This window comes from Nematolebias whitei, chromosome 6 (assembly GCF_014905685.2).
Source record: "Nematolebias whitei isolate Nwh7 chromosome 6, NemWhi1, whole genome shotgun sequence".
In the NCBI taxonomy this organism is placed as follows: Eukaryota; Metazoa; Chordata; class Actinopteri; order Cyprinodontiformes; family Rivulidae; genus Nematolebias; species Nematolebias whitei.
The window spans coordinates 29,055,583-29,071,444 of record NC_056503.1 but is presented as its reverse complement, the minus strand read 5'-3'; the positions used below and the strand labels follow the sequence as shown (position 1 = coordinate 29,071,444).

Below are 15,862 nucleotides of genomic sequence, written 5' to 3'. Positions count from 1 at the left end.
AAAGAGCAACATCCCTCTTTCTCTGCCAGGTTCCTTCCCTTTAATTTCACTGTGCTTTACCGTTTTGCTGCCTTTGTTTTCTGCAGCGTTGCATGACAAAAGCGGCGGATCTTGGTAAATAAATAAATAAATGACTCCTTCCAATACAGTGCAACGTTAAGCTCCGTGAAGACTGACAATTACAATGTGGAGGGCTTACTTCAAGCAGAAACAAATCGAAAGTTGCTTTGTTCGCTGCTTTTTCTGCAGCGTTAATGAGAGCTGGAAACACCAGGGGTGCTTATGGTTGAAATGCCTCTATTCTTTCGAACAACACTACAATTGCAAATAATAGAGAGAACATAAGAAGATGCTGAGTGTCAATACTGTATTTATTTCACATGTTGGTAAAACTTTAATACTGGGGCTCCATTTTGGGGTGCACCTTCAGTTTATTGGCATCTGAGCAATGACACAAAAGTAAGACAGAAAACAAAAAACAATGGAGCATCAATTTAGACCATGGGGTGCATTGCATTTATTAGCTCAAAAATAGTCCACTCACACAAAATTTATTTGGAACAGACCGAGAAAAGGCGTGGCATGGTTTAGTCAAGCTGAAAATATTTCTACAGTATTGCACAATAGAAAGAGGCACATGCTGAATCTCAGTGCTGCAGAATATCAGCAACCGTCAAAGCTTTAAGAATAAATTTCAGCGTAGCAAAGTGCAGCAACACTTGACCACTGAATGGATGTTGACATCAGAGCTGGACATGGATTAAAGATTTATACAGAGGTAACTAAAGGAAAGACCTCCAGATGAAGTAAAAAAAAATAATAATAATTACATAGAATAGTATAATTTTATGTCCAAGTGACGATGCATATAGAAAAGCAGGAATAAATGCACACTCATACATAGAGTAGAAAAACATTCTGTTTACTTTAAAAAGAGTACTGGTCAATTCAAATAAAACTGTGACCTCAAAACACACCACATTTTATAAAAAAGTTATAAAATAAACAATATAAGTACTAAAGAGTCAGTATATAATATAAGAAATTTAACAACAAAAGGACAGATTGTCTCCTCAGGTCAAATAGTTTATGTTTATATAGGTTACAGAACTCACAGACGCGCAACTAATTATTAGGAAATATGTCCACACAATGTCAGGTCCAACTATATTATGGCTGTTATTTAAAAGTGCAGAATACTTATGTTTTTGCTCTTTAAAGGGATAGATCGAATGGTTTGAAGTGAGATTATGTGGAATGGTTATGAGTAATTAATATCTTACCTGCTAAAGTTAGATCAAAGTTTGGCACAGCAGAGCTGGTTTCTGACCAGACTGATGAGCTAACAGCTGGTCAGAACAAAACCAAGACTAAAGTGAATGCTGTCATCTTAAAACAACTCCAGTGCCAAAAGTTTCTTAGCGGCTCATGTGAAAGCGATTTCAAAAACCTTCATGTTGTCATTAGTTTTTCATTACTTGACTTGCAATGCAACACTAACAGCAGTAGCTAGCTGTAGCAACTCTGATGCAGCCTGGATTTGACAATTTCTCTACCAGAAAAAAAAAAAAAAACATATAATGCAAACATGTCACCAGTGAAAAGGTTTATTAACTAATATAGGCATGAAGAATTATATAAAATATAGGATTTGAGTTTTCTTTAAGATGGCAGGGAATCCTCTTTGGACTTGGTCCAACTTAAACTAACTTTAAACTTGTTGGTGTGTCAGAATAAAACTATTTATCCAGCTTATGGACATTCAAAGAGCTATCTGCAACAGGTAAGATATCAGTTATTCATAATTATTCGATAGAAAGTTACTTAAAAAAAATGACTTGCCAACTTAGGCTTTCATATTTATAAATTCACTTATTGTAACTTGAGACTCCCAGCACAATGTTTTTTTTTTAAATAAAACGAGGATAAAGAAGGAAAAAATAGCACTTGGGAATTTTTTCACTGGCTTTTCACAAGACAGTTGATAAAAAGGAGAGGTCGGTTGGCAGGATCCACGTGGCTTTGAGAGAAATTATGCCTTCATAGTGTCATAGCCTGTGGTTTCAGAACCCATGTGCCATCACACTTGATCAATACCTAAAGAAAGAAGAGAAAATTATTCATTCTTCATCATTAAAAGTATGTATCCTCAAAGTAGTGTCACATTTTGGAGAAATACAATTTTAGATTGCTACATTGACATTTTTCTACCCCATACACTAATACTATACAGATCCATGCCACAATGCCTACAAATAAAATCAATATGATCAAAAACAAACATTTTTACCTCTTTATTAGATGTGAAAGTTATTACAACAGCAATAAAGTGTGCTAAATGTTTTCTAATGAAGAATGTTGTGTGAGACAGTTAAAGAGGAGTGGGAACAAACAGAGGATTTGTGGTTCTAAAAAGACAGAAATATAAGCTCTTTTAAAAGAAGTGAGCAAAATGAGACAGAGTGGTGGATGAAGCAACGAGAGTTTTTACTACAAAGCTCAACGGCTATGAGTAATAAGGTTACAAACGATGGGTTGAAAAAAGTGGGGGCGGTTTCCCTGATGGGAGTCAGGCGGAGAGCGTCACATGGAAAATACCGTGTCAGTGTAAAGAGCTTTTATTCCGTAACCAGAGCAGCTGGGTTGTCTTTCTGGTCAGAGGGAACAGCTAGGTAGTTTGTCCTGCAAGCAGATTGGTAGAAAAACAAAAGGAGTGTCTACAAACGATATCCCCCCTCTGTCCTAAAAAACATACCACAGATTATCGTGTCTTCTTCAGTTTGGAACAGTGAGGCTTTTACTATGTTTGTCTTTAAATCTCACATATTTATCGTGGAGATCTTCTACTTAAAAATATGACTAAAGAGGGCTGTGAGCAGTTTTTAGAAACTGTGCATTAAAATGACTCGACACACTCGTGCAGTATTTATCAGCAAACTTTCAGCCTTTTAAAACCGCATCACTCAACGTGCTTTCAGTTCCATACATCTGCAAGGTGTATCTGAAGACTAAGCAAGATTTATATTAATAACGTAAGTTTTGGAACTCAGTCAGCAAACCTAAAAAAGTCAAATAAATTAACTTTATGAGCTAACTGCTAACAGCTAGAATGATCAGGACTGGTTTTAAAGTAGACCGCTGTAGTCTTAAAACATCTTCACTCTTCATTTTTTGTAGAGAGTAACGTATATGCTATTTTTAAACATTTAGACCACAATCACTATTGAATTAGGTGTTTATTTACATTGAAGTTTGAGGTTATTTATTTTATATTTATAGGGGGAAGCTGTGGCGGAGTGGTTAGAAATGTCGCCCTCCAATGGGAGAGTTGGCGGTTCAGTTCCACCAGCAGTCACATGTTGACGTGTCCCTGAGCAAGACACTGAACCCCTCATTGCCTCTGATGTGATCTAAAAGCACTGATTAGTCTCTATAGAATGATTTGTTCAGATTAGCTCTGTAGAGATGGAGCAAAGAGCTGTATGAATGTGTGTGTGGAGGTAAGTGAGGACACAGATTGTGTTGTAAAGCGCCTTGAGTGTCTTGATTAGATAGAAAGGCGCTATATAAGTACAGTCCATTTACCATTTATACTACAGTTCTGATTTGTTTAAAAAAGACAAAAAAAACACAAAAAAATGGTTCAAAGTGCTACAACATCCCTAGTTGCTGTGATTGTGTCAGATATTTCCTCTGCCAGATTTAGTAAAAAAGACAATTTGCTCTGCAACATAATGGTTGCATGAACCACTGGTGGTAAGGGAACACAAACAGGTCAGCTTTTATTGTAAACAACCAGAGATGCTTTTGTAAATAATCATCCAATGCACAAATGATGACAGATCCAAAACAAGTTTTAAACAAAAAGAACTGTACTTCCATTCTGCAGCTGAAGACATGTTGCCACACATCCAGGAGGCTTTATCAATTTAAACAATGTCTGTGGAGTTCCAAGCTTTTTAAATCAACAGGAGAGGCTTCATTATGTACTGTACCTGGATCATATGCAGATTAGGCTAAAACTACACGCCCCTCACAAAAAAGAGTCCTTGGAGGATCTTACTTTGCCTGGATCACAAGAGACGTGTTTAGGTAAAATGCATGAAGGTTTGAATAGCGCTCTCCACTCATGCTATTTATAGAAAGTAAGTCACATGACTATAATTGTTAGAGCTGTCATTTCTAACCCGAACCCAGAGCCAGGAGCCTGACCCCGCCCGACCCGGATTCGGACCGGGCCAGGCCATAATAATGTGCGGGCCAGGTTGGTGTCGGGCTTTTTATTGCGTCAGGGACGTGTGCGGCCGACAATACAATTACAAAGTATATGCCAACATGGCTTGCCATACTGTCACCAGCTGCACGTGGCCATTTGACCGCGCTGACCGACCAGTTGAAAGAGGTAAAAAGTTCAGTTAAGCTTCAGATGGACTACTGCCAGCAATCCATCAGCACAAATGGACGTTCATTCAACCACTGCACTCAGCGGATGCACGCAACCGAGACCCAAAACAGGTGAGATCACAAAATATCCGACATGTCAGAGCAGGGTCCAATGCAGGCAGAAGCAGGGGAAGCATTTAGTGCGCTTTGAGAGCTCCTCAGCTCCAATCTTCTGCCCACTTTACTCAGCCGCGCACGTCCGCCAACCTTTAGTAAGTTGGTGGAATAAGCAATCAAAGTATAATTAAGAATGTCGGTTGTGTGTGTGTGGGGGGTGGGGGTTTGAGTTCAGACCTGTAATTGCTGTTTATTTGTCAGATCGGGTGGGGTTCGGAGATGATGGCTGCAGGCTGGGGTCGGGTTGGATTTTTTGGACCCAAGTGCAACCCTTAACAATTGTGCAACATCGTACAAACACTCGTAACGGCCTGTAGACGTATCAGTCACAGTGCACAATCTTCCATTAAGTGAATTTAAACAATTTTGGAAAAATGGCATCAAATGTTATCGAGAGGACCACAACATGTGCCTACAGTACCTGTAAACTCACGATACAGCCATCATCCTCACATGGAAGCAGTATTTTTATCACTTTTCCCAGGTTGAAGACGCAGCCAAAGAAGTGTGATCACTGCATCTGAGCAAAGGGACGAGCCGGATATTGCCAAGGAAGAGTGAAACTATGAACGTACGGATGGTCCAAACATTTTGTTGAAGGTAAAGAACCAACACAGGGCCTCCCTGGTCCTACTCCTGCACTTGTCATCTCTAAACAGGTTACAGTAAACCTTATGTTTTCACTGTACTAGTAGTTTTACTTCCATAGCATCCATTTGCAGCCTCATGCACATTTGTGTTAGGTTTACATGCTGCCCAAGGGATATATCACTATCTCAGTTTCTTTGGATTTTCCTCCAAAATAATTACACACACACTCAACTGAGAAGACACCAGTACAAACATATCAACCTTTTCAACAATTCCGCCCACTTTCCAGTCCTTGCAAGACCTTGGCACTTGAGCCAAGGTTTCAGCTGAATATTTGTGTATTTCCTGAAATTAAATGTGTCCAACTTTGCAGCAGGAACACTGTTTTTCTTTAAAATAACACAAATCTCTGCACTGAAGCCATGTATTGTACGAACATCCAGGTTACTCGTGATATACTCGTGAGAGGGCAGCAGATTATATTTGTAAATAGTGTGCATGACATCATGAATGGAGAGCACTATTAGAGTGGAACTGACTGGGAATCAGGCATAATGCTGCATTGTAAGTTGTTGAAAGTTGAGATCTCTGTTTAAAGTTTTTATTTATTTATTAAAAATATATATTTATTATGTACTGGATTAATGATAATCGATGCCAGCAAATGGTGGCAGTGTAAAGGTTTATCAAATAGTGTTTGTTTAGATTGCTTTGAAATTACTGAGGTTAAAATAGTTTTAAGATGGTAAAAAAAACTGCTTTGGAACAAAGTTTATTTGCACTAGCCATTAACTCCTCTCCCTCGTGAAAACGTTTACCTGGTATTTAAAACTAATAATGCTCTGAATAAAATCTACTGCAGGTCATATATTGATTACTGATAACTCCACAGAACACCACTTCACGCAAAATCTAAGCAGAACCTCACTGACCTACACAAAGTGAGGTCAGTGAACAAGGCCAGGATGATTCTGGCAGATCCTGATCATCCACTCCATGGTGAGTTCAGGTTCCATCCATCTGGACACAGGTATCTGCTGCCCAGATGTAGGATGAACAGATTGAATTAATCCCTGCAGTGATCAGGCTTCTCATTGAACAGTGATGATTGCATGTATTGTTATTTTAATGTCTCCATGTCTAATATGGATGTTTTATGTGCCTGCTCACTGTGAAACAAAATGCCCCTTGGGGATAATAAAGATTCTTGAACTTGAACTTTATCTTTGAGCATGACTGGCTAAGAATCAAACTGAAAAGTAGTTTCTTTGAACAAGATTGACTTATCACTGTAGATGTAAAACAATCAGCACCATCCTATTAACTCTGTCAATTGCAGAACTCCTACAAGGCATCAACCGTCCATGAATGTTTTATGTTTTTGAAAGGTTTCCTCCAAAGCGTTTTTATTTTTGTTCAATTCATTCTATTTGAACCTTCAAAATAGTAACATAGCTTTTAATTCAAAAGGGCAAAGGAATCAAACCAAAATCAATCAAACTGTTTTGATCCAGCTGATCACACTAAACGTAATCTTCAAAAGCATCTAATTTATTTTATGCCGAGCAGGTAATCTACTAACATCGTTTGGACAAAGTTTTGCAGTAGCTGTGTAGAATATTATGATATAGTGTGGTCAGTTTTTGGTTTTACTGGGTCTTCAACTTTCCTAGAGAAACTTTAATTTTCTAATAAGTGTAAAGATCATGATTTATTTGTATATTTGTTATCATTTGCAGATAGTTGTCAGTATGCAATAGTGTAGTAGTACTCGAGATCTCAAAACCAAGACCACTTTTTGATGGTCTTGGTCTTGTCTCGGTCTTGGGCGTTGAGGACTCGGGATTTTATTTCAAGACAAGTCAAGACCACAACTGGGGAACTATCACTAAATTGCCAGAATATTGTCCAGTTTATTTGTCAACATCCTTGTTTTTATTTGATGCAAAACGTTCTGATTCAAATCCAACCGATAACGTGACTCATTGCTAAATACGTGTTTTTGTTACCGCTGTCACTCCCACCCCCTTTCACTCGCACACGGTTCTGTACCAGCAGAACCATAGAGACAACTGAATGTAGCATCACAACCAGGGGTGAAAGTAAGCTGGTACGGTCTGGTACTGCGTACCACCAGAAGATTATGCGCCAGTATGTAGTACCTGGAAGAGAGAGGGGCTGTCTGTTGTAAATCCTCATTCAGAACCAGTCACGACTGCGCTTTGAGTCAGAATAGATTTGCTAGCAATAAGCAGTCTAAAACACGACTTAATCATTTAATAAATAGCTTTTTTCTCCTCATTTCAAATTGTTTCTAAACTGTTTGTGCTTTGCTGGAGCCTCAATTCTGTACTGAGGTGAAGTTAGTTTTACGTTGGACGTTGGACATTCGAGCTCAGCGGTGTGTTCTTCTCATTCAATCCGAAGCAGACAGTTTGATTTCAGTCAGCTGCGTTCGGTCTGTCCCTCCTCCGAGACGTAATGGTTCTCTTAGAGACCGTCCACAAATTACCGAACCAAACACTCTTCAGAAACAAAAAAAAAAAATCTTTTACATCAGTTGATCCACTAACACAAAACTAATGTTGAGCTACTCCAACAGACCTGACACACATGACACCATCATTTATTTATCATTTTAAAGCATTTTTTAATTAGTTATTGAGCAAAAACAATGATTTTTGAACAAATAAATAATGTAAAAATGGAAAATGCTTTAAAATGAGAAATAAATGTGGGTGCCTCATCTGTCAGGTCTAGTAGAGCAGTCTAACATAAGTTTTGTGTCAGTGGGTCACATGACATGAAAATTATTGTGCAACAACCACTGAATGTCTGATTTCTTTGTTATATAGCTTTGAACATTTATAAAAGCTGATACATTCATTCAAAAGCAAACAAAGTTGCAGCAACTTAAAAACTTTTTTTTATAAATGTTACGCATGTTTTTTACATATTTGTTAAAACTGTCAATATGTTGTGGCAGCATAGTATAAAACAGATACTCTGTGAAAAAGATTGAGTTCCAAGACTTGAGGTCTTGGTCTTGATTTGGTCTCGGACCCCAAAAGTCTTGGTCTCGGTACACTCTGGTCTAGGTCTTGACTTGGTCTCAGGTTAGGAGGTCTTGACTACAACACTGGTATACAACAATGTTAATGGAAGCCTCTCCAGTGCTCCAATGACATCAAACTATTAAATAAAAAAAGGGAAATGAAAGATCTGTAAAGTCTTTGTTTTATCAGGAGCAACAGCAAACAGAATTGTGTTGAATTTGACAGAACTCTGTCCTTCTTGTGCCTATTAACTGTTCGAACAACAAGAAGAGTATGAAAAGTATATTCTGCACTAGTCGGCTTTTACGTGTCACTGACTAAGCCAGATTTTGAATTTGCATTCTTTTTTTTTTTTTTTTACAAATACCGAGAGAAATTCAGCGCAACCTCCTTGTATTATCTGGTGCTTTTCTCATTATTATTCTAGCTTCCTGTATAAAAGCTGTCAACATGCATCAGCTGGTTAAGTCAACATGGGCAAAATCCAATAGGAGCTGACTGCACAGGTGCATTCAAGTCTTTTACGACACAGACAGGGTGACACAAAAGTCATTTTCCGATGGAGCTGAAAATCCAGCTCACATGTAAAAAGGTTGGTATAAAAAAAAATCCAGGCAGTCAGCAGAGCTTCAAATTATTCAGGTCTGTCTGGCTGCTCCAGTAAAGGAACACATTAAAGTTGCAGGAGGTTTAAAACTAGTGCAGCGAAGACTCAATTACTCCTGTGTCTGTCTGCGCTTTTCTGTCTGTCCTATTAACTGTGTGCCACATATAAAACCTCGTGGCCATTTCTGAGATTTTTTAAAAGAGACTTAAATAATAAAGATAATTCCAGAACCACTGGTAAAACTTTGAAGATGGAGTGTCTTATTCATTGAATATGAAGCCTTTGCTACTTGTGTTTTTAGGAGAAATTGACTTTGCAGTAAATCTGAACAGGACACAGAGTGTTCGATCTGTTGTCTGCTCAAGCGAGTCTGTACGTGTGCACATCCGTGTGAGACTCACGCCGTGTCCAGTGTCTGTTCATCAGACTTCGAGATCTTTCTGTAGCAGTAGACCATTTCTACCAGCAGCCAGAAGGTCAAGAACACCAGCAGCACATACATCATGATCTCAGAGTAGATCGCTGTGGGGTCATCAGAAGCTGCGGAGCACAGACAGTGGATAGGGACGTGTTTTATTCAGCATGCATTTATTCACTGAATCGTTTTGTGCCGCAAAACACGGGGAGACCTTATCACAGGTTTGAGCTTGCTGAGCTTGTTCTACCCTGCTGACACAAACTCTGCTGTCGTTTATTATAGAGAGGGCAGGAGAGTCTAGATCAGCAGTCTACTGAAAGTTGAGTGCATTAAAGATGTAAACATGTCAGTTTATACCATTTTTGTTTATGTATTTTTTAATTCTAACTGGATAATAATATGGTGTACTTCATATACTGTACTTATCCTAAATGTCTATTGGCAGGCTTATTATGGGATTAATTGTTTCTTACTTTATAAGTTTTATGGAAAGAGGTGAGAACAGGAAGTGTGTTTTTTTTCTGTGTTCACAGAACAATGACATAGGTGACAAACACATTCTAATGATCACATATGAAAAATAAAATGACCCTATGATTTTTTTTAACAATCCAGCTGCAAGTTGGTTTGATAAAATGTTATACTTGTATGATGCTTTCAGTAAATGAGCTTATTATAAACAAAACATAAAACAAATTCTGGTTTCCAAGTCAGTTTCACAGCAAAAAGCCAACTTCAGTAACACGTCTGCACTATCATTGTCATCAGCACATTTTCTTATATAATACTAAGTAATCATATTGCATCATATTTTTAAGAGTAACTGGACGGCTGAGATGCACAAATATACGACTGTCTAACATAACAGCCGAGTCCAAGCCCCATCTCAGCCAGCAATGATTTATTTTGAATATGAAATATTGTTTTGAGGATTTACTTGCTTCTTCTTTGTACTTGAAGGATTTAAGCATTTAATGACCAAGATTAAACTGTTCATGGTTTGCTCAGACATTAAGAAGCAAAACTAAGCTATGATAATTTAGGATGAGTAAAACATCATGGTTTCCACTGAAACGTGTTTATTTACTACATGGAAATGATGTTTTATATTTAGGTTGTATGAAATTAGAGCCTTAGAAGGTAAAATGTGCCGTGAACAAACATTTTTAAAGGAATGTGTAAATGTATTGGAATTGAAGTTCTGTGGAAAAGTTACAAGCAATCAATATCTTACCTGCTTTGATCAGATTGAAAAGCTAATAGCCAGTCAAAGCAGGACTAAGACTAAAGTAGATCTTTTTCATATTAAAACAACTTCAGTCTCAAAAGATTCACAGTGATTCAATGCAAACATATTTTATAAATCTTTCACAATTTACTTCCTGAATTAGAAACATAAGTTGCTATGGAAACATACACTCAAGACTGAGTCATCTGCAGTCCATTAACAGTAATGTTTCATGCAAAACATGTCAAAAAAAAAAAAAAATGGAAGCACAACTTGATACAAAAATCAATCAAATGAAAAAGGAAAGAAATGGGATGTTAAAAAAAAAAAAAGGTTATTACTCAGGGCAGCACGGTGGCGCAACTGGTAGAGCTGCTGCCTCTCAGCGAGCAGGTCCCAGGTTCAAATCCTGGTCCAGGGGCCTTGCTAGGTGGAGTTTGCATGTTCTCTCCGTGCATGCGTGAGTTTTCTCCAGGTACTCCGGTTTCCTCCCACAGACCAACAACATGCGTGTTAGGCTGATTGGTAACTCTAAATTGTCCCTAGGTGTGAGTGAAAGTGTGAATGGTTGTTTGTCTAATTTGTCTCTATGTGTCCCTGTGATGGACTTGCGACCCGTCCAGGGTGTACCCCGCCCCTCGCACAGTGATTGCTGGACATGGGCACCAGCGACCCCCGTGACCCAAAATGGAATAAGCGGGTAAAGAAAATGGATGGATGGATTATCCAGTATTACATATGTGTAAGTGGTAAAGGTATGTGAACTTCTAAGATTAGCAGTTAATTTGAAGGTGAAATTAGAGTCAGGTGTTTTCAATCAATGGGATGATGATCAGGTGTGAGTGGTCAACTTGTTTTATTTAAAAAAAAACAGGGATCTATCAAAGTCTGCTCTTCACAACATGTTTGTGGAAGTGTATCATGGCAGGAACAAATTAGATTTCTGAGCAACTCAGAAAAAGACTTATTGATGCTCATCAGGCTGGAAAATGTGACAAAACCATCTCTAGAGTTTGGACTCCACCAGTGCACAGTCAGACAGATTTTGTACAAATGGAGGAAATTCAAGACCATTGTTACCCTCCCCAGGAGTGGTGGACCAACAAAGATCACTCCAAGAGCAAGGCATGGAATAGCGAGTTCACAAAAAACCCCAGGGTAACCTCTAAGCAATTGAAGGCCTCTCTCACTTTGGCTAATGTTAATGTTCTCGAGTCACCATCGGGAGAACACTGAACAACAATGGTGTGCACGGCAGGGTTGCATGGAGGAAGCCATTGCTCTCCAAAAAGAAGATTGCTGCTCATCTGCAGTTTGCTCAAGATCACATGGACAAGCCAGAAGACTGCTGGAAAAATGGTTTGTGGATGAATGAGACCAAAATAGAAATGTTTGGTTTAAATGAAAAGTGTTATGTTTAGAAAAAATAAAACACTACACTTCTGTATAAGAACCTTATCTGTGAAACATGGTGGTGGGAGTATCATGGTTTGGGCCTGTTTTGCTGCGCCTAGGCCAGGACGGCTTGCCATCATTGATGGAACAATGATTTCTGCATTATATCAGAGAATTCTAAAGGAAAATGTCAGAACATCTGTCCATGATGTGAACCTCAAGAGAAGGTGGGTCATGCAGTGACAATGACTCTAAGAATACAAGTCGTTCTACCACAGAATGGTTCAAGAAGAATACATTTCATGTTTTGGAATGATCAAGTCAAAGTCCTGACCTTAATCCAATCCAGATGTTGTGGAAGGACTTGAAGCAGCAGTTAATGTGAGGAAACCACCAACACCCCAGAGTTGAAGCTGTTCTGTACAGAGAAATGAGCTAAAATTCCTCCAAGCTGGTGAGCAGGACTGATCTGCAGTTACGGGGAATGTTTAGTTGCAGTTAATGCTTGGGGGGGGGGGGGGGGGCACCAGATGCTGAAAACAAAGGTTTACATTCATTCATTCATTCAACCTTTATTTATACAGTTATACAGACAAATCACATTGAGCCTCGAAAACTCATTTACGAGTGAGACCTGTTTGGACAGACAATAAAGTGGTGAAAATGTCAACATAGGTTTTGCCACTCACAAACATTGTAAGTAATATTGGATCATTTCCTCCATAAATAAATGACCAAGTATTACTGTATATTTTTGTCTCATTTGTTTAACTGGGTTCTCTTTATGTGAAAATCTGATGATGTTTTAAGTCATATTGATGCAGAAATATACTTTGTAGAAAATTTAAAGGGTTCACAAACTTTCAAGCACCACTGTAACATGCTGATAGTAACCAGCCTCTGACTCCATCTTCAGCGTGTAGCACCATGGACCTCTCTACACTGACAGAGATGTAAAACACTCTTTATACAAACTGAGGCAGTTCCAGGATTGATCAGCAAAGAGGCATTTGTTCTGAACTTTTCCACAGAATCTACTTTTTTTTTTTTAAACTACACTATCTCTTTAACGACATGTTTAAATATGGCAAAAATTTATTAGAAACTGCTTTTGGAAACACAAAAATTGTACTTTTATATCTATATATTAATTCACAGTGTTATCTAAATCCTAAAAATATTTAAATGTTAGATTATTTTCTAGTAGGTCTAAAAAAATCAACCATTGTGAGCTCTTTAAAACACAATACCAGTTTTGTTTACTGCTCATTATGTACTTTTCTGCAAGAAAAAATAAAACATTCCATTCAAACAACCATGCCCATTATATAAATGATAAAAGTCAAAGTTTCCAGTCCTTGTTCCAATCAAAAATATTCTGAATCTATTAGTACATAAATTATGTTTATTTATTTTAACATGTTTGGCGTTTCCTAATTTAGATGTAGTGAAAGATTAACGACCTAGAGGACTGTAGACTTTGTCACCCATCATTTATATTTGTAAATCATTGGGAATAATTTTTAATGGCCAATATGAATAGAATGATGAATTATAGTAAGCCATACACATATGGAAAAATGTCAACTTATTTATCTAAGTACACTTTAATGTCTAAACCACTGTGAAACAGTTTATTAGTAAGTGGGTACCAAATTCCAGAAAACCTTCTGATCAGAAAGCTGGAAGCGTTTTTTCCCTATAAGATGGTGCTGCCCCTGCAAATATAGGCGGTTCATGTAATATGATCCTTTAGAAGGGAAAACTCACAAGCACTGGGCATCCTGCTGCCATGAACATCATTACCAGAACACAGCATCGATGTATAATGACCACTAGACCTAGAAGGCTTTTTGAAACTTGATACCCCTGTTGTATGAGATATGAAGGAAGCTTTAAATATTTGTGCCTTAAGGAAAATAAAATCAAACTTTTGCATTTTTTCTTAAACACACTTAAGAGTAGAGTCACATTCAATTTGCATGAACAAAACGAAAACTGTGACAACAAGCCTACTGTATCTTCATGTGCTTATGTGCAAGCATAGCAAATGTAAATGTTAAAGAAATGGGAGCGATTAAGTTGTCCCAAATATACACGAAGGTCTGTATATTCGATCAAGGTGGAAAATGACACACTCAGCAAGCCAAGCAATCAGGAAGCAAAATACATTACCCCTCTTTAACAAAGAGCAAAGTGGTTGGTTTGAATTAAGCCCCTTCACTGACAACAGAAGAACGCTTTCATGGAAAATAAAGACAGACAAAACAAAACACATCATTGTTTTTAAATCAGCGCACAGTCACAACAAAGAGGAGTGTGAGGAACAAGGTGTTATTAGTGGCAGACTGTTTTCACATCAATGCATCATTCAGCAAACACAACAAGTTGGAGCTACAATTGAAAACTTGTCGGGGTCTATGAACCCTTTTACATCAGATGTAGGTTGAAGCAGAGCACAGGGAGAAGAATCAGTCCACAGAGACCAGTACACCACACTGGGTCTCACTGAGTGCTATAATGTGCAGGAAGAACATATTTCTTATGATGTTTGGATTTGTGCAGCAACATGCACACACTGATAAAAAAATAAAATAAAGTTCTGCAACCAGACTGAGTAGACATGAAATGAAGTTGCTCATGTTGTAATGTCAGTGCATTGCACTGATTATAAAATCAGATTAAACGGACAATGCAGTTATCAATGCGAGGGCACTGTTGGTTCTGCATTAGTAGGGTGTGGACCTTCATAGGCCTGGGCAAAAGCAACAGTTTAGTGCAGAACAATATTGCACAGCTGTCCTCAAAGAGCCAACAGATCAGCTCTGAATGAGAACTGATGTCTGAACTAATTTAGTTTGTTTGATTGAAGACTGGAAGGCCAGGCTGGACAGGGAAGCACCTGACTATGACTCTGACAGATCATACACTCATCTATATGTAAACAGGTCTTGTCTTAATAGAAGATTACTTTCTGGATGACTATAGAGCAGGGCTATTCAACACAACTGCTCAGTGGGCCACAGTTTCTGAAAGCCAGCAGCTCAGGGGCCAGACATCCAGCGATTAAAGTCATTATGTAAATAAACCAAGTATTACAATGATCTGTTACCTTTTAAAAATGTTTGTTTTATTGCATTGGATCATAAATGCAATAAACAGAACCCAAAGCCCAAACCCAGAACAAAAAAAAAGTTTATCTTATTAAGTCATTGATGGGTTGGATTGAAGTCACCTATGGGCCGCCAGTTGAATAGCCCTGCTATAGAGTGATGCCTTGGGAAGGATAAAACATGCACATTGTCACCATCATCGTCGCCTGAAACTACCAAAGGTGACTTGAAGTCAGTCATGATCCTACGAGTAATGCTGGTACAATGATGCAATACTACCTGTCATGATTACATTTCTCCCAGTTAGTGGCAGCACTTCAAATGCAGCCATATTTTGCTTTGCTGTTAATGACAGTCAACCCATGGGATGATGAACCTGTGGTCTGACTGATACTATTCAATGAGATGTAGTCCCGGAGGTCATAAGATTTTGAGATGCTCAGAGCAACCAATGACAATCCTCGTTGTAATGGTTCAGCTTAGGTGACCAGAACGTTTACACTGTGCTTGCCCTCACATATCGATATTGGTTCATACGTTGGGCCACTGTGACATTTGTACACCCCAAATGTTTAGCAATTGGACAATACAACCAGCGGCCTCATGCAAACACACAGTCTTGACTGTAGAGTCAAACACCATCAAGCCCTGGTAAGTTATGCTCTATGTCTGGTGGCCTTTGTTCACTGTTTTGTCTGTTTATCAAACACTCCAGCAACTACCTGATTACACAATCACTCCACTTAAATTCTCTGGTGCTAATTTTAGATGTGTCATTCAGTCCAGGTCCAACTGAATCATATATACCCATCACTGGTCTGGATATGACCGATATTAATTCCTTATTAGATGGGTTAATGAAGGGTTAATAATTTTGGGACCTTTTTTTTTTTT

At 38.3% G+C, this 15,862-nt stretch overlaps 1 protein-coding gene across 1 annotated transcript in view; it reads right to left on the bottom strand.

Moving 5' to 3' along the window:
• Nucleotides 1–2,554: 2,554 nt before the first annotated feature.
• scn3b (sodium channel, voltage-gated, type III, beta) overlaps nucleotides 2,555–15,862 on the bottom strand; it is an 18,589-nt gene continuing 5,281 nt past the window's right edge. Inside the window, exons 5-6 of the mRNA XM_037678160.1 lie at nucleotides 9,216–9,354; nucleotides 2,555–2,682 (exon numbers count right to left, since the gene is read on the bottom strand). Of these exons, the coding sequence (XP_037534088.1) occupies nucleotides 2,619–2,682; nucleotides 9,216–9,354 (203 nt within the window). The 3' untranslated portion in view covers nucleotides 2,555–2,618. The remainder of the gene's footprint in view (nucleotides 2,683–9,215; nucleotides 9,355–15,862) is intronic.